The sequence below is a fragment of the Ruditapes philippinarum genome, unplaced genomic scaffold (assembly GCF_026571515.1).
Source record: "Ruditapes philippinarum isolate M1 unplaced genomic scaffold, ASM2657151v2 ctg289_1_1_1_1, whole genome shotgun sequence".
Taxonomy (NCBI): Eukaryota; Metazoa; Mollusca; class Bivalvia; order Venerida; family Veneridae; genus Ruditapes; species Ruditapes philippinarum.
In genome coordinates this window covers 210,781-235,796 of record NW_026864381.1, presented here as the reverse complement: position 1 = coordinate 235,796, position 25,016 = coordinate 210,781, and the positions used below count along the sequence as shown (strand labels likewise).

The following is a 25,016-nucleotide window of genomic DNA, read 5'->3' as shown; positions in this document are numbered from 1 at the left end:
AGCAGCGTGCTTCCAGATTCATATTTATTTTCATGAACATTTTGAAGATTTATTAGAAGATGAAAATTCTTGTATTGTCAAATGAATGAAGAAAGAAATTTATGCATTGCGAAAAGCGCTTTCAGTCCTTGTAAATTACAGAAATATAGTTTTTAGGTTTAAACAAATGCTACATGAAAATAAAGTTATTTCTAAAAGTTCATTAATTGCATTACCAGTGTGCTATGAATGATATTGTTTTATATATTTTAAGCATTGATTTGTAAAGGGATAAAACCATGGAGATATTGTGAATAACACTTTATATTCTAAGTTACCTCCCCTAATGTATTTCATAAGTTTGATTTGCATGAAGCATGTATTAGGTATGGAAAAATCATTACAGAATGGCATAATTTTTTCATTAAACTGTAAAATGATACACAGTATTTTTAGACTCCAACTTTTCCTGGTCCGAGTATTATACATGAAGAGATTTGTCTGAAGTCATATAAATTAGATGGGTGTGTGTGTCAGGCATTAGCAAAAAATAAATCCCCAAAACAAACAAAAAACAACACAATCCTCCAGAAAAGAATTATTTGTAGAGCATTTTATTGTTTTATTTATTATTCTTTTCATCTTTCCTAAAGGACAATTAATATATATTTATAAGTCTTTCAAACTGCTCATGTCTTTGAATAGTTAAAAACAAGTCTCAGTTAACACCATTAACTTGCTATCTGCAACTCTTTACCAGTGCCACCAGTGCAGGCCAAGATCACATCCATGCCGTAGATCTTGGTCTGCACTAGTAGGTATTCAGTGAATGTTTACCTAAAATATGATAATGGTATTGTCCACATTGAAATATAGACTAATAATATCTACTTCAATATGATATATGTTCATGGACATTAATGTCATTTCATCCATAACTATTTTCTTACAATAGCGTATGAACTTACAGCTTAATTAACAACGGCGAAATGACATCATCTTAGCACATAAATGAAGTCATTTTAACATGGTTTATTCATAGAGTGCGCTAAAATGACGTTGTTGTTTGGCACCCAACTCATCTGGTACCCCACATACGCACCATGCAGATGAAATTTCCGGCATTATAGTAAAACTCATGGAGATATTTAGGTGATAACTATGTTACTTTAACTTACTTAAACCTTTTCGTGCTACATTGTAGACAATATTTATAACCTAGACAAGCTAGTTCACACCTTGCAATTTGATGTCTGCAATAAATTTTTAACATATTTATTTTGAAAACTCTATAAGCTCACCAATAGACTCTTCCAAAATTAAAGAAAGGTCAGTCCATTACACAGAAATAGGGAATACAAAGTCAGACAATGTAGAAATTGATCGCCAGATTGTTATAGACCGTTAAATTAGTCATAGAATTACTGTCTTCATATGTGTTTATTTTGTTTAATGATCCATACGGCATGGTCAAAGGAAATAATGTCACTTATTTTTCAAATGCTTTCATAAAGTTTTAAGACCGAGTATTTACCCACTTATTGTTTGACACATTCTTTTTTTAGACTTCATATATTTGTTTGCATTATATTTTCTTTATGTTCCTTGTAAAAAAACTTTGTTTTACTGTTATATTTCTTTAATTTCCCTGAATATCAAAGAATAAAGTGAAAAATGATAAAATCTTCCTTTGTTAATGTAACTAATTTGTACATAAAAATCTTGTTTTTAAGAAAAGAAATGATGCAATTCCCTATAAATAAACAAGTTACTGTTATTTATAAATAAATTAATGTCTTTGTCATTATAGTATTGACAAAGAAGTTTATATCATTATGAAACTATTTCTCTTTTTTTTTCATTTTATTTTTTCATAACATTTGTTAAGATGAGCACTGTGTCTTTACTGGTTTAAAAAGTGGCTATTAAGTGGGGCATTGTGTGTGTGCTATACTTAGTGTGCAATATTTATAGTAAAAATAAAAAAGCTTGACATTTTAGACATTCTTTGTACATTGTTGTGTATCTAATTTCTTAGTGGATTAGATCTAGGGGGGTTGTATGTATGTTTTAACATGTGTTTGAAAGTGGTGGATAGTTTATAAACATGGATAGTGACCAGGTTTGTAACGTTGCACATACATTTAATTGCTGCTTTTGTAACTTTTAATATTGTTTCTGTAAATATTAATGCTTTTTTGTACATTTTATTGTTGTTTTTTTGTAAATTTTATTGCTGTTGTTTCTTTTTTGTGTAAAATTTTGTTACTGTTTTTGTAAGTTTTATTGTTGTTTTGGTAAATTCATTGTTGTTTTTTGAATATTTTTAATATGAATATTTAAATATTGTTGTTTCTTGTCTGGTTTAGTGTGTGCTTAACATTGTTTGAACTGGTCTCTTTTGATTTTTTAATTGAACAATGTTTATTAAAACAAACTTACTACATCAATAAACCAAAATTGAATTAACATGAAATTTCAAAAAACAGATAATGCCCTGGTTGCAGCTAAATGATGTGTGACATTTTAATTGGTAACTGAATTAATCATGGCTATAATAATAGAAGATTTTGTTCATCAGTTGATATGACTGATAGTTATATAAGACATAAAAGCACAGTTTGTCACCTTTGTGCTATAACTGGTTAAATCCTAATAAATTTAAAAGGACTTAATCCATTACTGCACTAAGGTGACAAGTCTGTTTTAAGACAAGGGACATTACTTTGAAAGCAATATTTTTTGGAGTTATGCCCCTTTATTATTTTTTTGTTATTTGATACCAACTGCGCAATATATTTACATGGGCCTGTTACAGAGTCTAAAGAAAGTTTAATATAAATATTGCATGTAGAGAGTGAGAGAGCAAATAATCATAATAGATTAGACATGCTGCCAGTGATAAGTGTGAAGATAGAAAAGATACCAACCATTGCATACTCAGTGGAGCCCTGTAGAAATGATACCAGTTCTTTATCATTCAAGATTTCAGTGAGCTGGCAGACAGCTTTTCACCTGTAGAATGTAGACACTTAAAGACATATCATTGATTTTCAACTAAAAAGCCTTTATAATCAAGCACATAAATTGATCTTTTGTAAAGATACTGGTGCTTTATACCTGCCAAGAATTTTGATCTGTTCATGTAAGAGTTGTTTTATTACCTATTTCATGAAACAGATGGTTTGTTTAAATTCTTGCTGGTTGATTTATGCAGATTACCCCTTTCTTATCCATTAGTTTTAGTGTTGTAACATGCCATCAGACATTTCACATTCTTTATTGTCATGATAATATATTGATATAGTATGCAACTTTCTTATTAAGTTATAAATATCCAGATTAACATTCTGAACTTATTTCAACCATGACTTTAATTTATATGCATGTAAGTTTAAATTTCCCTTGTTATTAAAGTGTGTTGAGGGTAAACTGTTCTTGTCAATTATTCTGTCATTCCTGGTACATTAAGAAGACTTAAATGTCTCACAAACATACCTGGTTGACATGCAGCTTGAATTGTGAACATGTAGGTTATACTTGGATATCAATATGTATTTTGATCAGTTGGTTGTGTCTGGTCATATCTATGTCAGTCATTCATGAATTCTTTTTTGATATTATTTATCAGGCACACTGAGAATATAAGAAAATGTTTGTTAATGTTTCTTAAATACCTCTTGTATCATTCTTTATGGTAACCATTCATTTATTGTAAGTCAAAGGTCATACATTGTTCCTTTATTTAACTAAGCTTCATGGGCCATTTGTCCATTTCCAATGAGCCAGATTTAAATAATTGTAACTTGAAATTATTATGCACATAATATAATTATCCATAACAATGTGAAGTTTCATAAAACTAAAAAAATGCAATATCATCAAAATGATTTTTATGTCCTTGTGTGAAGACACAACTTTAATTTTGTTCTCAACTGATTTGTCAAAAGTTCATTGTTAATTAACCTTTAAGATTGTTACATTTTAATCAATTTATTGTTTTTTGAACATCAGCAAAAGCCCTTTTAGATTATTGCATGTGTTTTCATTGAAAAATATGTTTTCATTGAAAAATATTTTACAATTGTAAAGACTTTAATTTTTAAATGTAGTTTGAAATCCATTATCTGTAAAATTCCCTTCTTTAAAGAAGTTTTTCCTCACATTTTACCCATCTCCACTGGTATTATTTATCTGGTCTTGTGAAAATTCTGTTTAAATTTATCAAGATATCTTTGAATGAGAATGTTCACAAAAAAGTGAATGTTGTTTTACCCACACATCAAGTGTTAATCATTATTCTTTCATATACTTTTTCAAAAGATCATTTATTGAATTGTGTGATTGTTAATGAAATCTTTGATGCAATTAATTTTTTAAAAGATGGGGAAAAATTCATTATGTTAGTGAATATATCTATTTGTGTATAATCTAGTCTCTTTAAAGTCTGAGTTCAGTGGAATTATCAAAGAGTTGTAGCGTTTTATCAGATATTTTACAACTGTGAACAGTTGGGTTCACTGCTCATATAGTTTCCTGTCCTGATAACAATCTTATTACTGTAGATACAGGTGCTTCTTGCGGAATATCTTCAGTTTTCCTTGCAATCCTGTTGTCAAGTAATGGGTGGGGTATGATTTAAAGCATTTTTTGCCAACTGGGCAAAGATTACTTAAGTTTAAAAGTGCTATAGTAGCATTGATTACTTGTCTGCTATCATTATAGCCAATCTATAAGTCTTTGTCCAGTCGAACCTTGCTCTTTAATTAGTATTAACTTCATCAAATACATGTATTGTTATATTTGATCCACCTGCTTATATAGCTCAATAAGGGGAGCATCGGATATGTAATGCAGGAGTTACTGGTTCAATCCTCGTGTGATGTGGTGTACTTTCTCTATGACATTTGATCTGACACATTGAGTTGTATGGTCTCTCACTGCTGATTTAGAAAATCATGTGGACTTGGTAGTTGGTCCAAAGTGAGAAATTTGTAAAAAAACTGGTAAGGAAAGCTAGTTAGGTAGATTGACTGCCAAGATATGATGCAAAATGTATATCCAATTAGCGTAAAAACCAGAAATTCATTCTGAAATCCCTTAGAATGACAGAAGACAAATTTAACAATTAAATTTAATAAAGTGAGCAGGTTATTTAAGGGTATACAGAGCAAGCAATATTTACACTAAATTGCTAATGAATTGCCAATTATCATTAAAGAAAGCAAGCGAGCAAGCACAAAAAAAATTTGATGGTGTTTTTACATGTCAATACATCATCAGTATATAATGTATCAGATTTTGTGGTTTTAAATTTTTCCTTCTACATTATGACATTCTGTTTTGAATACTGCTTCAATTATTACAATGTCAGCCTCCTTTGCTTTACATTCTTATTGTAAAATAATTACAGGGACAAACTGGTAATGAAATCTAAAACCTAATGTGATTGTCAGCAATATAAAAGGAAAACATTGACAAATTACCTGAATTTACATTATTCATTTGATACTAAAGATATCCATCATTTTCATCAAAAATATATATAGATATATAGCTTAAGTTTAAAATATCTAGGTAATACAGCGTTTCATGTTGTAAGTTGTGAACGGACTAGAGTGAGAAATACTAGTTGAGAAAAATTATATCTGGAATATTTTTCAAAGAAATTTTGATTGAATGTCATAATGCAAAGAAAGATAAAGTTTTTGTTGGCAGGTATGGAAAAATAAATTTTGATGGATTTGATGAAAAAATAATTTATCATTATTTTTTAGGGACAGGTAGATTTATTTCTTATTATGTAGATAGGAAAGCAGTTCTTGGAGATACGGAGTTAATTTTTTTATCAAAATTTATTTTTATTTATTGAGAGGGATAAATTTTATCTTATTGTGGAAAAGGCTTAATTAAGATTTTAATTAAAATTGTGTAGTAAAGCGGTTTAATTTTACATTGAAATTTCAAATATTGAGTTTATCTTTTGTAGATTATACAACTTAAAAAATCAAACTATAAATGTAAGTAGATTTATTTAAGTTAGAAGTTGCTAGTTTCTTGTCATTTTTTTTTTCTGATTTTTAAGTTATTTTTTTGTTGCTAAAGTTGATAATAAATATATAATCAGATAGTTGTTATATTTGTTTGACTTTTTTTGCTAGTTTTGAATTTTACTCTATAAAAAGTGCTTTCATTACAGTTGGAACTCCTGTATAAAAGGGAATATAAGGATTTCCAACTGATCTGCATCAGAGCCATACATTACTTTATTTGTTTCCTGTTTTACAAAGAGAAAGATCTTATTTTCTGCTTTGATGACATCTGTCTACTATCTGATCTATTTTTGTTTACTTTTCTAAGTATTTGTTTTTACAAGATTTTCCTTTTTTGAGGACTTCTAGAATCATCCAAAATGCACACAATTTAAAAGCTGCTACAGATTTTAAAGTGATAATGTCAACCAGTACAGAGCCCAGGTCAGACTTTTCGTTTTTGTTTTTTGAAATGAATATGTGCAGTATGGCCAGACACTATATACTTCTGTCTGCTAAATTGTAGTAGCTTAATCTATAAAAACTGTTAAATTGTTAACATATGTGCAGACTGATGGAAATCTTTACTGTAAGCTGGCTCACTCCATTACTTTGATAAAAAAAACAAAAACATTAAAGGCCAATTAAGCCTAAAAATGCTAGTGTTCTTATTTTTAAAAACTTTCTATTTTTGGTGTTGTGTTGGATTTTCCAGGAAGAGTTAGTCATTTAGGCAATTTAGCTGAGCTATCCTTTGCATCTTTGACATTTTGGTAATTTAGTAAGAGTACGTCACTAGGTTTACTAAGTTTAATTATTCACCAATTAATATAACAAATATAATATCATTAGATTCTCAAACTTGAAAAAAAAATGTCATAGTATCCGTAACATCTCTTTATGTATTGGTATAATGTTTATGACAAAGTCCTGTGATTGTCACGATGATGGCCTGACATTGTCCACATTTTAGTGTCACCATACTGCCTATATTGGTGAGAGAAATTATTTCTTCATTTCTTGCTGTGATAAATGGCTGACACTTATCTTATTGCGGGTCTATCACCCAGACACTTTGGGCGGTCCAATTTTCACATTGCCTTGTATTGAATGTTTATAGAGCTATTACTCATGACCTTAGTTACCTTAATACCTTCAATATTTTCAAATATTTTAAATTCTTCTAATTAGTCAGATCATCTTTACTTGTACCCAGATTTTATTCATTAAAAAATGCCCTTGTAGTTTATATGATACAATAGCTAATTGTTTATGTTATTTTATTCAGATGATTTTATTTTGTCAGGTTTTTAAGGCAATATACCAACATATTTCTTATATAAAAGCATTTTGGAAGAACACTTTTTTAAAAAAAAAATCAAATGATATATTTGCAGTAGAAATAGAGAGCAGATATTTAGCTATTTACACTTTGGTTTATACAGAATTTATTTATTTTGATTGTGCAGGAAGCTATTAGCTTATAAACGCACTTTTGAATCCGTTCCTGGAACCAACCAGTACTGAGCAATGAGTGTAAAGTTTCTTGCTCAAGGAAACAACAACTTGCCCCTGTCAGGGTTTGAACCCATGCGGCTAGCGATCATTAGATTACTTGTCCAGAGCATTAACCACTCGGCCATGCCACCACTTATTTACACTTTAATCGGTCATTAGTAGTCTGGACATGTTGGTGGTCCTTCTTGCCTGAAATAATGCACAGAAAGGCACCTGATGTCTTCCTCCATTAGTAAAGCTGCGAAGTCACTATTTGAGTGTATATGAGTTGACTGTGCTTAATCTGGTAAACTTTCTTTCTGTATCATTGTGTTATTTATCAGAAAAGTTGGAACAGTTCTTATGTTCTTATTTTAAAGACACAAAAATTTTCAGGATGCACCATGTTTATGATGCATTTCCTGTAATTAATTGTCACTTCAGTATTAATTAATGAAAGTTAAGTTTATTAATACATTGATCAATCTATATATACAATGTATATAAAAAAGAGGAAATAACTATCTGAAAATAAAGTAATAAAATATTTGAAGTTTGTATATATTTAAATTGATGGGCTATCAAATTTGACCTGATGTATATCGGTCATAATTATTTGATATTTGACGGTTTATTAGCCGTGGGTTCTTGTCAATGTAATATCCGTGGTCAGTTTGTTGATTTACCCTGTAATAGCCGCAGTAGATTATTATAATCATGTACTTGAAATTTGTAGGGAGTGTCATCTGTAGATAGTTTTATGGATTCCATTGTTTGCATTGAACTCATGGCTCAACCTTATACCCTTCCTCCCTGAAACTATATAATGGACTTAACCTGCTATGGATTTGGAACCGTCCATTTTTAGATTCAGGGTAAACAAGATCTGATTGAACTGTCAACAATACAACTTCTTGTCAGACTGCATTGACAATAAGATCTGACAACAACATAGGCCTGACAATGACTGCTGGCACTAGGAGGGTCAACAATCCCTGGAATTTAAAGTTCAACATTATTTGTGTTGTTTTCAAGGTTAAAGGAAGGCCACTGAGGTCCAAAAGCTTAAAAACATAAATTTTGAATTTCTTACGCAGATCAGCTGTGGAACTTAAAACCGTAAGATATGCAAAAGAACGAAAGAAAATATACAAATAAAATGATAATCATTCATAGCCTGATTTGAGTGAAAAGCATTGCAGTCCTTTTCAATTTTTTTGACATTTTTCACACTGGAGTGAGCTAATGATCTGAAATATTCCATACAAGTTTTTGGTCTAGACCTACATCAAAATTAACATTTATCTCAAAAACTTATTTCCGTCATGTGAAAAACCTCAGTGGAATCCCTTTAATTTAAACCTGAATTCTGTACAATGAACAGTACAGGTCATTGAGCTTTTGATGTATTACTCATGATTTACTTTGTTATGTATAAAATAGTTAAAACTAAATATGCGTGTTTAACAGGTCATAATGACTTTGAAATATAAGAGTCTGCCAGAATCATTTTTTGTATAAAATTGTAAACCATTATACAGCTATTTATCTCATACATTATTTATTTGATGTGGTATTAGATTTTTGTTGACTTGTTGAATATTTGACTAATACAAAAAGAAGAAGATATCAAGTTAAATGTTTTGGTAACTTCTGTAGTTATAATACTGTCTCCATATGTTTATATATACAGCATATGATACAGTAATTTTCCTGCTGTATAAATTACTTCTATATCAATATAAGTATTGGATTTTATTGTTATAACTTTATTCTTGTTTATGTTTATAAACTTCATTGCTATATTTTTATGGTCCTTTGTAGCATTGACTGTGATGATGAAGATGGAATACTGCTCAAACCTGTGCAAGTGGTTTGAGGGATGTTGCACGTTTTTCATTATCCCTCATGTACAGACTCTATCAAACCGAGTCTGCAATTTTCATGTAACTTTGTTGCAATAAATGCTTCCAAGAAATCATTCTTATTTCAAGAAGTTAACCACTGGCCCATGCCATGCGTCCATTGTTTCCGTTAAAAAAAAAGAGTACTTTAACATTATCAATTTCATTGTTTCATTTCCTTAACAAAAACATTAAGATTAGACACAATAAAGTTTAATGTAAACATTTTACCTGTTTATTAAGGTTAAAAAAACAATAATCTTGACATTGTGACAGTCAAGAGACTTAAGATAAAAGTTTCCAGTACGGCCAAAATAAGATGCATTTGTTTCCAGCTGACGACCTCAATTCTTTCGCTGACATATATTTTTTGTTTAGAAAAAAATATATGATATATTGTACTGAAATTAACCCTTTCGCTGCCAGAGGGTTATTGTTTTATTGTTCACCTATTTGCTAGAGGATTTTCTAAGAAATTACTATATTATTAATTAATATAATTAGTATTTTTTGTTATTAGTATTACAATAATTATATATGTTTCCAAATCTGTTAGTATAATAATAATAATTGTTGATGGTATAATTTTCTTTATATTTATTATTATTTTTATTATTATTATTATTTATTTATTATTAGCTCGACTATTCGAAGAATATGAGAGCTATTGTAGTCGCCCCGGCGTCGGCGTCAGCGTCCGCGTCGGCGTCTGCGTTGGTTAAAGTTTTTTGTAAAGTCAAATATCTCAATTATTACTTGAGATATTCAATTGAAACTTACAATACTTATTTATAGTAACAAGGCCCATCAGATTGACAAGTTGGATAACTCTGCCTACAATATTGACAGAATTATGCCCCTTTTTAACTTAGAAATTTTGGTTAAAGTTTTTTGTAAAGTCAAATATCTCAATCAATGCTTGAGATATTCAATTGAAACTTACAATACTTATTTATAGTAACAAGGTGCATCAGATTGACAAGTTGGATAACTCTGCCTACAATATTGACAGAATTATGCCCCTTTTTAACTTAGAAATTTTGGTTAAAGTTTTTTGTAAAGTCAAATATCTCAATTATTGCTTGAGATATTCAATTGAAATTTAAAATACTTTTTTATAGTAACAATGTACATCAGTTTGCAAAATTGCATAACTCTGCCTGCAATATTTGCAGAATTATTCGCCCCTTTGAAACTTAGAAATTTTGGTTAAAGATTAAAGGTCTTCAAAGATATTTACTTAAAACTTTACACATGCACTTAGGGTCATAATTGGAGGGTCATAATTGTATGTCACTGACCAAGTTCCATAACTCTATCTTGCATTAAGGCTGATTCATATCCCCTTTTCTACTTAGTCTCTTGGTTAATGTTTACTTGCAAGTTTTACATATCTCAATAACTATTAAAGATATTCATTAAAAACTTCACATATGCATTTAGGGTCATAATTGTAGGTCACTGACAAAGATCCATAATTCTATCTTGCATTTAGGCTGATTTTTCTCCCCTTTTTCAACTTAGAAATTCATGGTTAAGTTTTTCTTGTAAGTTGTTATCTCAATAAGTACTGAAGGGTTTATGCCTTTTTCTGGACAATTTTATGCATTCATAATAATAAAGCAGTGATTTACTTGATAAAACATCTTAATAACAAGCCTTTGTACCTTTTCTGTCAAATTTATTTATTCATAGGTAATTAGTATTATTATACTCAATAAAACACCCTTGTGACATTACCTTCCAAATAGTCAAGCCAATACTGTATAATTAGACTCTCTCTTAGGCCTATAACATGAATTTATAAAAAAAGATTAGCCCTTTTGTGAACTTAAAAAATTAAACAATATTAAGGCTCTTTTACTATCAAGCACTTAGAATAGTCGAGCGTGCTGTCCTACAGACAGCTCTTGTTATTACTATTATTATTATAGAAACGGCTAAAGCCGTCCTTATGGCAAATACGCCGAAAATATCAGGGACAGCTTAAGCCGTCCCTATGGCAGTGAAAGGGTTAATTTCATGAATAGAAGGCAAAGACGTTCAGACCAAAACACTAAATCTAGGGCCTGATGAGACCTACATGTTTACCACCAATTTTGAGCCAGACCAGCCTGCACATCCTTACAGTAATTGACCAGATTTTTTTAAAACAGCCGGTTGATGAAATTTTCGTATTTCCATATTGAAATACTGTACAATGTTAAGTGGACAGTTTCCAAATAAAAACAGGACAATTCAATTGAAAAAGATCATCAGAATTTAGGATGTAATTTGTAAATGGAATCCAGAAACAAGGTTTTTTGTTTATTTGACCCTGATAGCCAACTCCTCTTGGTAATCTGTTCTGGACATGAATTAACTATTAGTGTATGTATATACTACATGAAATAAATATTAATATAAAAGGGTGATTTGTGCATTCCAACATGGCAGCGGATTACATTCCATCAGTCATTTAATTGTTTGGCGTGTTTATTTAACAGAGAGAGTATAAAATAAGCCATCTCATACCGGAGCTATACTCCCTATTTGTTATCAGATCTTTAGCTCTATCATGCCTGTGTACCGTACCCTATCTTTGATCTCAAACCATGTAAAGGCCGTTTTTGTTAAGATTTCCGTCACAGATTAGCTCTTTATTGTACAAACACTTTGTACTTATGACATTTTTAAATAGGGCAAATGGTGAATATTGGAATTTCATTACAGTGGCTATATAGTTTTGCCTTCGTCTTTTTTTTTTGCAAATTGAAAAGGTTTAATTTTCGTTTATGACTATCCTACTGTCAAGTTCTGTTTGACATTTTGGAGTTTAAAAGTTTAAGTTCAATTTTATAATTGGATATTTTCGTGTACAGTAGTGGGATATTGTAAAGGTTTACAACTGCTATATTGTGTGAGAAGAAGTAAAGTAGTTTCAATTTTTTGTGTGTGAATACTTGTGGCCAGTGCATTTTGAGGTTTTGTGGCTTTTCATATTGTTTTCATGTTGAAAGAAAATAGAGGATATAAATAGGAGCTATTTGTAGTTAATTGCACTTGATTTGCATATAATTGTGTAATTACCATGTGGAGGACAGATTAGTGGAGATTAAATAGAAATTTATTTTGGACTGTTTGAGGGTTTTGATTTACTATTATTGTAAGGTGACTATTTTTTGCTGTGCAAATCAAATCACTGTGTAGGTAAGTCTGTTACTTTTATCATTAATTAGATCAATATCATTAGTGATTTTGTGATTGATAAACATACTTAAACTGAGGTTTACTTATTTAAGATAAAGACAGTAATATGTTAATGTTAAATTTGTGTTTTGATTTATTGTGGAATATGGGATGAAAATTTATATAATACATGTATGTATATCCATGTGTATTCTAATTTATAAGAATAAAATTTTGAACTTTTTTGACAGGTTAAGGAAGATTATGTTTATAATGAATTTATGCTTTATTGAACAAGTCCCAGCACTACATTGAATCTTTTAATTGATAGTTGTCATTTGATTTCAAAGGTCAGTGCCTCATACCTACAGTCATGTATTTGCATGGTTAAAAGGTGCATGAATTATACTATAAACTTTTGATAGTTGTCTGTTAGGCTGTGAAAGGTTTCCAGTTCAATTCCCAGCTAGTCTAGGCTTAACTATTTACTTGTGATTTACATAAAGAATGAATAATCTACATGACTTTGAATAATAAAAAAGATAAAAAAAATAATTATGGGAATATGTTTGGCCATGTTTTATGCAATATGTAAATGCATGAAGATTATACAGTTGTGAAAATATGGTAATTTTAGCATACCATAGACACTTTATTACATTCTATTATTTTATATTGGACCGAAAATTCACTGACTCATGAATCCCTGCATTTTATTGAATACATAAAACGTGGCATTTTAAATGATATAATCAAACCTTGTTTTGATAAAATAAGATCTTCAAATGTTGATTTTGAATTTTCAGTAAATGTTCCTGTGATAAAAATTGAAATTAGATAAGATTTAATATTGTTTATCTTGAAAACTAAAGACTAAAGGTTGCTTGTGATTTAAAGTTGTATAAACCCTGACATTCATTTAAAACATGACATTTTAGGCACTTTAAATTAAAACTTGATTCAATTTTGCATTGTTCACAGTACTGTGACTGCACATCAAATTTGCCTTACTCTAAACATCTAAACATTATAAATTACATGTATAGGGAGGTATAGGCAAAGTTTTCTTCTAAAAAATTCAGAATGACCCTTTCATAGCTTAAGTTCACTTTGATGGACATTTTAACCCTTAATAGGCCATTTTTTTTAAATACCTGATACAATTTGACCCATAAAGACTTACCTGATGTTTTGACATTTAGACTTTCTTCTAAACAATGTCTTTTCTATAGTATGTAAACTAGAAATGTAGCATCTTAACTTTCTTTTAGTTTACTGTTCATGTTATACAGAATTTATTTTTGTTATTTAGTTTGATTGTTTTTGGAAGCAAATGAAAAAGAGCACCATTCCTGGAACCAGTCTGTTATTGTAACTGATCAATGAGTGTAAAGTTCCTTTTGCTCAAGGGGCTTAATCCCTGACCAACATGTTCAGAAAAGACAGAGATGTGATTTATAAGCAATTACACAAGTACGGAATTGCACTGCAATGAAGTTGATACCAGATTTAGAAAACATAAATTTGTTCATAATCAGTATTACAACAATTAATTGACTGCCACTATATATAATCTTTAAAATAAAAGTGGGGTTATTTTTCAGAAAAGACAAATGCTCAAAAGTATACACAAAGGACAACCTTGCAAATGTCAAATGCCATGCTTGTTAAAAGTGCTCAAGTTTAAGCTGATAAAAAGCAAGTCTGATTACTTATTTTAATAGAAAAGAGGAGAGTTTAAGTTAGAATTTGTATATAGTCAGTTAAATGGATTAGTGATATACAATTGTTGGACTTTTATCAGGTTCATGTATGATAAGGTGACATTGTTTTCTTAACCCTCAAACATGTTTTGACAAAAGATTTTATGAAAGAATGTTTTGTTTTGATAATCTAGTTGATGGGGGAATAGATTATGATGTGAAAACAAGTCTTACAGACCACCTACTTGTTGGTGTTGCATGTCTATAAAATATGTAAAGTAGATTTTATCAGTTGCAAATATTTCATTTTGAATGTAAGTGGCTTTATTAGTCAGCAGTATATTTCAAAGCCAGTCCAGCTTGCTCGTTCATGCATTACGTCTGTCACCTAATTATATACCCTGTGTTGGCTTCACAAAGTTTAGACGATCACGGTCCGGTAAGCTCAATAGGTATAGCATTTCACTATGAATTGTGCGATCCTGGTTCCAAATTCCTGGACATACAAGGTCACTTTTGTTGTGATTGATCATGAAATCCTTTCTACAGTCATTCACACTGTACCTCTGCTCTGGCATGTACAGAAGTAATCAGTTCCTTGAGAAAGTGAAGGCAACTTAAGAACTGGTAAACTGCTTGACAGCCTGACCAGGAAAGATGTGGGGACTGAACTGTTTTCTGTGTTTGATCTGCTTCGATATCTCCATCTAAAATTACAGACAATATCAGTCTTTGAGTGAGATTTTTAAAATCAAGGTCTTTTGAATTGGTGCTTTACACTTTGTGCTTCAAAGAATACTTGGATGGAGTAGAACTTCGCTTTAAAAATGAAATCTTGAGTTGGCCATATTGAAAATTTCTCTGGTAGTTATATGAAGAAAAGCAGAATCTTCTTTATCCTTGATTTATTGCTTAAAAAAAGCCATGAAGTTTATGCATCTGATAAATAATATCTTTCTTGTGTCTAAATAGCAATGGTTTTCAAAATATCTTTCAAAAATTGAAAATGAGTACATCGTTTAACTGCACAGATGGCATCAGACTTTTTAAATAATTTACTTGACTTGACATTTGAATCTTGAAAATCAGGATAAAAATTTTCTATGATTTAGAGATATGATAAAAGTAAATCATTGATAAGATGTTAATTTATCTCAAATCCTGAGCATAAATTTAAGGTTGAATTTAATGGTTTGGGTTTTGTTGAAATTTAAGAAACCTGCAAGTCTTCAGTCATTAAATTATTCTATGCAAGCAGACCTATAGGTGTAATTCAAGCTTTACATAAAAAACTAGAGGCTTTGTTTAGTTATAAGTTTATTGTTTTTGTTTTTGTCAAGCTAAACTAAATTACTACTAGTATTATACTTTAATTGTCAAACTAAATTCTTTTAAACCTTGTCCGTCTTTTTTCCTGAACTGTTTATATTTGCATGGGTATATTAATTTTTTAGATGAAAAGGTGAAAGTTTTGACAACAGTGTGACAATGAGGCTCTATAATACTGCATACTCAGGCCTTAGCTTAGTGGCAAAGACTGTTGATGTATTAATTAAGATTGTTAAAGTTTTTTAGCAGACATACATGTATATAAATTGACAGTTTGAATTTTTTTTAAACTGTAGAACATGACTATAAAGTAAGCAATATTTATTTGAAGTTTGGCCCGGTCCACTGATATGCTTGAGTTATATTATTTTATAATTAAAGTAGAAATTGATATACATGTAGAAATGTTTTCCTGACAAATTTATAATATTTACCTTGTTTTCTTGAAGTTCTTTTATTGAGGAAGGAATTAAATACCAGTAAAATACAAATTGATCATTTTGATGTGCCAAAAAGTTTGTAAACTTGAAGCACATGTGTTGACTGTATGTCAGTGAGATAAAGAAATCAGGTTTGAGGAAATCAGTTTCGATAATCTGATAAGAAGTTCATTAAAACATTTAAATTATCTCGGCCTTTCACAGTTGTAAAGCACTGCACATGCAGGAGCAATGTATGTTGTTTTTTTTGTAGGGTTTAACTGCTACTGGTGTGTATAATTTAGTGCCGCAGCTGTCAGTTTATGTCAGTTTAAGATATGTCAAGCATGATGCTAGTATAACCATGTTTTGTATCAACTTTCTTACCAACATACATTACACTGTCATTATATAAATATATACAAGATTTATCTATGTGAAAACTTCACTGTTTCAAGGTCAGCTCTCCTGAGTTTTAATGTATGAAAGAAGTTTAATTCAAGGTATATCTTGTGTCACTAAACTTTTAAACAAATGTTTTTTTTATAAGTTTGAATGCTGGAAGAGGAGTGCAAACATGAGGGAGTATATCTATCTAGAGTCAACATGATTATGTTGATTTATGTATACCACAGATTAAGGTACAGAGATGACATAGCAATATAGTAAAATAGTGTTAATCATCATTTTAAAACAGTTACTGGAGTGTTAATAGTTTAAATTGACATATTTTTTGGGAACAGTGAGATAACTTAGTGAGACATAAATTGTATTACATTTTCATTTTCGGGAAACAGGTTTTGTGTAAGTATATTTTTTATTTTCTTAAAAAAAACTGGTTTGAGATATTGGGAAAAAAATATAAAAAAAAATCTTGAATTTTGAAAACTTAAAAAAATGTTTTATTGTGAAAAAAAATTTACAAGTTTTTTAATAATGGAAGTACATTTATTTAGGGTAGAAAAAAATTTTGTTGAAAAAATTACCTGCCCTAAAAATTTTTCAAAATTATTTTGGGAAAAAAAAAAGAAAAAACCCCGTCTTTTATTCAATTTGAAAAAAACCCCAATATCTTTTTAAAAGAAAAAATTTAAAAAAAATAATTACAAAGGAAAAAAATGTTTAAAAATTTATAAGGGGAGGGAAAGACCAGCGCAAAAAAAAAATAAATTATTAAAGGTCCGGTTTGTTTTTAAGGCTTTTTTCCGCCACCTGGTTACCAAATTTTGGCTTTAGGTTTTATTCAAAAACCCCCAGCATGAACAATGGTTATTTATTAAATGATATGAAATAGTTCACTAAAAAATGTAATTTTACACAAGTTTTTGTTTAATGACATTAAGTTTGAAATAATGTAGTGTCTATAAAATTACAATGTCTACAACTTCAACAAGGTATAGGTGGGCCTTATAATGCTGTCCACTAAAAGTTCAGACTTTGGAAGTTCCTGGAAGTCTAATCTGGAATGATTTGAAACACTTTTAGTAGAATTTAAGAAACATGAATTAGTACCTTATTAAAATTATTATTATATTGACCAAATTTAACTACTGTATTTTGTTTAAAAATACAAATATTGACTGTTAAGTAATGCTTATGTAAATCGTATAATTTACTAAGAAAAAAGTTTTTAACTATGATAACTTCCCATACATTATCTTTACAATATAGGGTAACATTTTGTTTATATTTGATGAAGTAAACACATGTACATCTGTTTCTTGTGGATATAACTATATATGAGTTCCAGATGAAATTTTGTATTAACATTACACTTAGAAGTTTAAATGAAAAAACAACAAATATGTTAAATTACATAGCTCATCTTAAACAGAGTGCAAATATAACATAAATTATCTCCTGTAGGCTACAAAAAGCATTCAGACATAAAAATTTGTTTTTCGATTTTAGATCAATAAGCTTGTCCCCATGGGCAAAGATCGCAGTTAAGTACCGAATTTTGTGCCCTAATTAAACCCTGTACTGGTTTGTTTGTCAAATATGTCACATTTTACGATGTAATTTGTCACAATATTTTTCTATTGATTCGAGTTAAGTTAACCCTGTTTTCACACATATAACCTAAATACCTCAGTGTGTGCGTTCTGTGTTTGAATTTGATGTTTTCTGTGTTTTTTATCTGTTAATATAAAAAAGGATATAGGTTCAGATCATTGTAGTGAGGATATATTATCAAAGGATATTTATATTAAACTTTGCCATCTGAAAAGTTTATTTCAAGGTAATTTGATTACTCGCCGCTTTAAAGGGTTAAAATATAAAACTATGCCACATGCAAAAAAAAAAAGATAAAAAAATGTTAGAAAAGTGAAATTATGTTGTGTATTACATAATCTCATGGTTGATTCTCAAAAAGTTGTAGCATAAAATGTTTCTAATTCGTATGTAAACAAAATGAAATGTTCAGTTTAGCAATGATATTTTCAATTTGTGCATGCACCATTTGCTCTTAAGGAATAAGTATATAAACATATTTCTTTCATACAGTATTTTGGAAGTAGTCCTTTCCAAAATTCAAAAAAAACATTCATATAAGAATAGTGTCCCCTATGTTTTATGAATTAGTCTCTGTTATGTAATGAGAAAAACTCATCACTGCACTTAATGAAATGTTCTGACCATTGTGTACTTATTTCGTTATTTTACCTTGCAGAGTGATGGTTGGCACTCGGCCCATGGACGTGCAACCCCATTAAAGGGTCCAAGAACTGTAAATATAACAAGAACGGACAGAGGATTTGGATTTACTCTCAGACATTTTATAGTTTATCCACCTGGAGAACCTAAAGACTTCAAGGTAAATTTTTTATTTCTGATCATAAATAAACCCTTAACTTTAGAAATTAATTTGTGTTTACAAAGGACTTGGTCTGCTTTGTGGAACCAACATTATAGAGCCGGGTCAGACTGTATTAATGTGCAGAGTAGACTGACTTTACAGTGTTGGCAGTTTTCGCTTTTAATCACTGCAGTAAGCCACATGGAATTTACCAGAGCAGAGTTCAGCCGCCACATCATTCCTGGGTAGGCTTTCAAGCAGTTTACCAGTACTTGTTGCCTTCACATTTGCAAGGAACTTCTGTACATGCCAGAGCAGAGGTACAGTGCAAATGAGCGTAGAAAAGATTTCATGAATAATGATAAGGAAAGGGACTTGTAGCGTCTGGAGAATCAAACCTAGTGGCAAAAAAGCACCTCTATTTGTTACATGTACAAGTATCTACATATCTGAACATTATATTCACGGCCAGAGTCCTTTCTGTTGGCTGCAAAAAATTCAATACTTGATAATAAAACACCTTAAAATAATAAATGGCAATGCGAAATTCACAACTGGAAAAATCAAACCTATTTGTATAAGCTTAGAAAGCAATTTAATAAGGGAGGTAACCATGACATATCTAAACCATTTAGAAGAATGCTTCATGCTCTTTAACTTTATCTGCCTTCTTCTAGCAGGCTGAGAAATATTTTTTAGACCTGATAAATTGGATAGGAAATCAAAATATGGATATGCATAATTATATAATTATATTTCTCAGTAAAATTTCATGTACCAATTGATTTCTCTTTGGGACCTAACTAACAACAACTGTGAGAGTAGTTTAGTTTCAGGCCAGCTTACATATTGTTGGAATCTATTAAAGTTCTGAGTTGTTGACTTCTTTCCAAATATCAAAGGGGCTGTTCCAATTTAAAGTCATTATAAGCAATTTTCATTATACAATATTTTTATTCAACCTGAAAAGGGTTAGAATAAGTGACCTTTATTTTCTTTATTCAAATTTTTTTTGATTTACATAATTATTATATAAAAAATCTGCTGGTATCTCCCATTCAGAACTTGATGAAATTTGTTTTTTTTTTTTTTGGTGAAATATGTTAGAATATAGTATAAGATAAATACAGGCTGTTATCTGTTTGGGTGTATGGTGCTGATATACATAGCTGATTGGTTAGTTAATGGAAGCCAATTTCCAGGGTTTTATGGCATAAATAAAACAGGTGTGTTCATCTTGACTGATAGCTTAATGAACCTGACAGTTTTCACCGGTGTTTATAGTGATTCCTGCTAACATAATTTAATCATAGATTTATATTTTCATGTTATTACTCCAGAATAATTGAATGAAAAAAGAATATTTTTTTTGTTGTTTATTTTTTTCTAAATTTAGTTATTCTGCTTTGAAACTCTGTGATGCAGTTATTTTTTTGCCTTAAGATAATTTTGTGTGATTATTTTTTTGTTGCTTAAATATTTTTTTATGAAAGTACATTTATGACTGAAGGCTCCTAGAGATGAACACAACTTTAAAATATGTTATAATAAACAAGTAAGAGTATAATTATAGCAAAATTAATGTTACATAATATATGTCTTTTGGTACCACTCATGTTTTGGTGCTATGCAAGATAATTATTTTCAATTATAACCAGTATGAGGCCAGCTTGCACAATTTGGTACATTCACTCACTGTAAATGTTGGCATATAAAATCACTTCCAAGTTCATTATATAAATGCTCATTGTACAGATTTACCATAACAAAGGTAAATTTATACCAACGATATTATAATTTTTACTTCGGAGAAAGTTTAATTGTAATTAAGCATAGAACACTTGTTTACATTACTTTTGTGAAGCTTGGTTCCCAACCTAAATGCCGGGGATTTGTTACAGAAAATAGGGACTTGGACCAGAACTTGTAAGGTTTTTGGGTACCAATATTACACCCAAAGGGGGGGGGGGAAAAAAAAAAAAATTTTTTAAATTTTTTTTTTATTGTTTACTAGAAAAAGTACGGTCTGCTAAAACAAAAAAAAAATCTGACATTGATGGAGTATATAGAAAATCTTTTATAATGTTTACCAGATGGGACTGCTGTTTATTTTATAATAATGTTTACTGTTATTTTAGGAGTTTTGCTGATTTCTCAATTCATCATAAAAGCTTTTCCTGTTTAATGTATATAAATATATTTATATTTTTGGTAATGGCAAAAGGTTAGACATGAAGTTAAGATAAAGTCTGGCCAACAGGTGGTAAATATATTTTACAGAAAAAGGTTAGTTGGACGTTTAGCAACAGGGTTTTAGGCCAGACATTAAAAAGTTATTTTGCAAGACAATGTAAAGTTTTTCTTCAATGTGTATTAATTTTGTTTGTAAACTCAGATACAGTGTTAGTGGGGTTCCTCTTCTAAGCGATTGTTTTTAGGAATCTTGCTCGGAATATTTTAAGGCCAAAATTATTTCAGAAAATTGCAGGATAGTCAGAATGAAGCAACAAACAATAATTATTTTTAGTTTAAGATCCTTATCTTTGCTGTATTCTCGGTGGGAATAGGCTTCTTTTTAACTGTGTAAGAATACAGGGTATTTTAAAAAAGAGATTAGGAAAAATCATTATGTTTTTCTTAGATGATGTTTTAAAGATTTCCTGAAGATCAAAAGACACATAAAAAATTCTGAGGATTAAAGCATAATTAGGTTGTAGACAAAATAAGATAAAATGTTGATTATTATTTCATACAAATGAGGCTGCCAAATGTTTTCAGAAGGGTTATATACAGAAAGCATGGACCATTATCCACAGAACTAGCTCTTTTAACCGTTAACCCACTAACTAAACTTAAATGACTTGTCCATCTTTCAATCTAGACAAAAACATTAAAGGTTGTTTTAAGTGAAAATTTCCAAGACTGGCCCGGCCGGTTTAAAACTATTTTGCAAAATTTACCAGTATTGGAAATTTTCCCTAAAAACAGTTTAACTTTTGAGAGATAGACAAGTAATTTAACTGATATAAGGGTGCCTAAATTTTCCAAACAGACCATACCGGAGCTTCAATTGTTATGTTGGAATAAGGCACTGAATAGGCCAGCATACACTGGTAGTGTACTTTAAAAAGATTATTGAGGGCAAATTAATATTGCCAAGAAATAATTTTTTTAATACACCCAAGTTTTTCTTCCCTTCCAGTTAAAATAAAGTTATCATTATATAAACAGCAATATATTAAAATACCCTTTTAAACTTACCTTCATTGCTGTCAGCTTGAAGTCCTATCAGATCTTTAACATGTAGAAACAAGAATTCCCAAAAGTTCTGATAAGGTTCCGTCTTCAACCCAGCAAATTACCACTTTAAGGGGAGAGGGAGGGGAGGGGAGGGACTGCAAACCTCCAGTTAGTGTGAAGCATGATTGGGTTTTTGTTTGTGTTAAATGCCCAGTTTCCAACAATATTTTGGTCATATAATTCCTAGTAGACCCTGCGTCTTGCAGAATTTGTGTAATGGAATTCCCAGCTTTGATCAGTCCATTCAAAATTTTAATGAAGATTTCCAAATATATACAAAATTGTAGTAGACCCTGGTCAGACTGCAGGGATGTTCTAGGCTGGCCTGACTGACTTTACTAGCGGCAAAGGCTTATTCACTTCCAGTTCCAGCAAGTTAAGGGTTAAGTTTGCTTATTATTTTTAATATATCTAAATTATCTATTATATTTTATTTTTCATACACACATGTACAATAATAATTGAAGCACTGTCATTAGTAATTTCGGCAGTATTTACTGACCCACTGCAGTGATTCAGAGTGCACATGCTTTTAACGAATATATTAGAAGTATATAGGAAATTACTTGTAGCATTAATAGTACAATCAAAATAATAGATCTGCTAGTAATTCTCACCTGTATTCAATTATGATGATGATGAGGAGGAAAGCATGTCTTGTCACTATATATAGAGCTTAGAATTCCGCTACCCAGGAACAGAATTTCATTATTCAGGAATAAGCGTCTATTTTTGTTCTATCACTATGCATGTCATTATGGAGAAAGAAACAATGTTTTGAGGTTAGATCAAGAGATGGTTATTGTCATAATAAATCCCCTTGCATAAATCTAGTATGTTACAATTTAAATAAATTGAAGAGTTTAAAAAAGTATTTCCTTCTAGGCATTCTTGGTCACCCCACCATTGTCAATGATAGTAATTTTATAAAGATTCAGCATTTTCTTGTTACTCCATGTCCTTGACAACAAGGTGCATGCATGTGACTGTGTAATGATTTCACCCTTACCCTCTCATAGTGTTGTGATGGACTTTTAAGTTTAATGCTTTGAATAGAAATAGTATCCGGAACTTGTCAAATGTTGGCTGTTGCATTACATTTATCAAGGAAATAGATGGGGAAAACACACCATGATTTGTCTTAGCATGCATTGGTCTAAGCATTCATTGGTAGCCTGATCATTGTCTGCACTGTTTGCAATTTGCAATAGTCATTACCGGTATATGTTTTGAAATTGTGAAATTTTTACTGGAAATGATAACTGTTTTTGTAGAGATTGAAAATTGGACACATGACCATTTAAGATATTTATCATTGTAAGGGTTAATTATACCAGTTGCACGGGCAAGGGCAAGCTGTTGCATTTAGTATGTTAATGATACTTAGAATTACAAGGTGACTGAGTTTATATCCTCCCAGTACTTCTTTTGTTTTACTTTACATTTCTCTTTGATGACACAAAGTTGGCAACATTATGTAAAACAACATGTTATGATAATATGGGTGTCTTAGTGCTTGTTTATTGCCCTGTCTAATAAAATAATATATTGGTTTATACCAGGAAGAACTGCTATTTTGTAAGAATGACATCAGACATCTATTATGCTATTGTTTCTATGACATCAGAGAAGTATTTTGTTCCATAATTATGTAAGTACTTTGTTGATTACTGGGTATATGAAAGCAACTTGTCTGTGGGATTACAGATGTTGGTAAACGTCAAAAGTAAGAAAAAAAACTTGTTTTCAGATACCAGGAACTTACAGAATAAATATGAGCCGCGTCACGACAAAACCAACATAATGGGTTTGCGACCAGCATGGATCCAGGCCAGCCTGCGCATCCGCGCAGTCTGATCAGGATCCATGCTGTTCGCTATCAGTTTCTTTACTTGTTACAGGGTATGTAAGCGAACAGCATGGATCCTGATCAGACTGCTCGGATGCGCAGGCTGGTCTGGATCCATGCTGGTCGCAAACGCATTATGTTGGTTTTGTCATGACACGGCTCATATAGTCATATGAAACATGTGTCACTGTTATATTACTTCAATAGCATGACCTTAACAGACAAAAAGTGTCTTTGTCATATCAAAGGGCATCGTTGTGATTTTTAATTTGTCTCTTTCTGCTAAAACTTCTGTGATTTTGTTTGCGGTTATAAGACTTGCTTTTTACCATTAATAAAATTAATATGAGGCAAGTCTGCACATCTGTCTAGTATAACTAGACTATTATAATTGATAATAGTTATATTAAATATGTGTTGTATCTTTTATAGTTTCTTAAAGCATATGACCCCTTTTTGCTGTGGGTAACTCTCAGACAGGGTTGTTAATTTATCCATGCTAGAATTGCAATATTAATAAGTAATGTACACCAGGTTAAGCCAAAATAAAAGACCCTAAAATTTTTAAAATTTAAGTCCATCAAATTAAGAATTTGAGCAGGGTTGTGTGGTTAATGATGATTTTCGTCATAGATCTGTGTTAAGCTAACCTGTTGACCATCCTAGTTCTCAGCTTTGATATTTAAATTTACTTAACAATCTGCCAGTTATAAGCTAATAATATTTGTTCAAGGATCATTTAAATAATATTTAACCCAATTTAAAATGAATGAAGTTAAGAATTAAGTAATGAGCTGAATTTAATCTTATTAGAATTAAAAAAAGAGGTCTGGTTGAATATTTTAGTGGGTCAGTATAAAGGTAGAGTAGAATGACCCAAGGAAATGTTTAAGAAAGAAATGTCTTAATGTTTATCATATAATTATGCTGATAGTTCACATCTTAAAATGCAGATTTTATTATTTCCAGAATAGATTATGCTTATAAAAAATGATAAGTCAAACATATTTTTGATTAACCAAATAAAATAAATAAA

At 30.4% G+C, this 25,016-nt stretch overlaps 1 protein-coding gene across 8 annotated transcripts in view; it reads left to right on the top strand.

Moving 5' to 3' along the window:
- The window catches only part of LOC132725406 (rho GTPase-activating protein 21-like), a 68,534-nt gene that overhangs the window by 4,680 nt on the left and 38,838 nt on the right, over positions 1-25,016 (top strand). For 6 of the 8 annotated variants that reach the window (XM_060710525.1, XM_060710523.1, XM_060710521.1 and 3 more), the window contains exons 1-2: positions 1,960-2,101; positions 18,706-18,849. In XM_060710525.1, coding sequence (XP_060566508.1) covers positions 2,087-2,101; positions 18,706-18,849 — 159 coding nt within the window. In that variant the 5' untranslated portion in view covers positions 1,960-2,086. Of the gene's footprint in view, positions 1-1,959; positions 2,102-18,705; positions 18,850-25,016 lie in introns of those variants that run through there. The other 2 variants (XM_060710517.1, XM_060710518.1) reach the window with 2 other exon arrangements.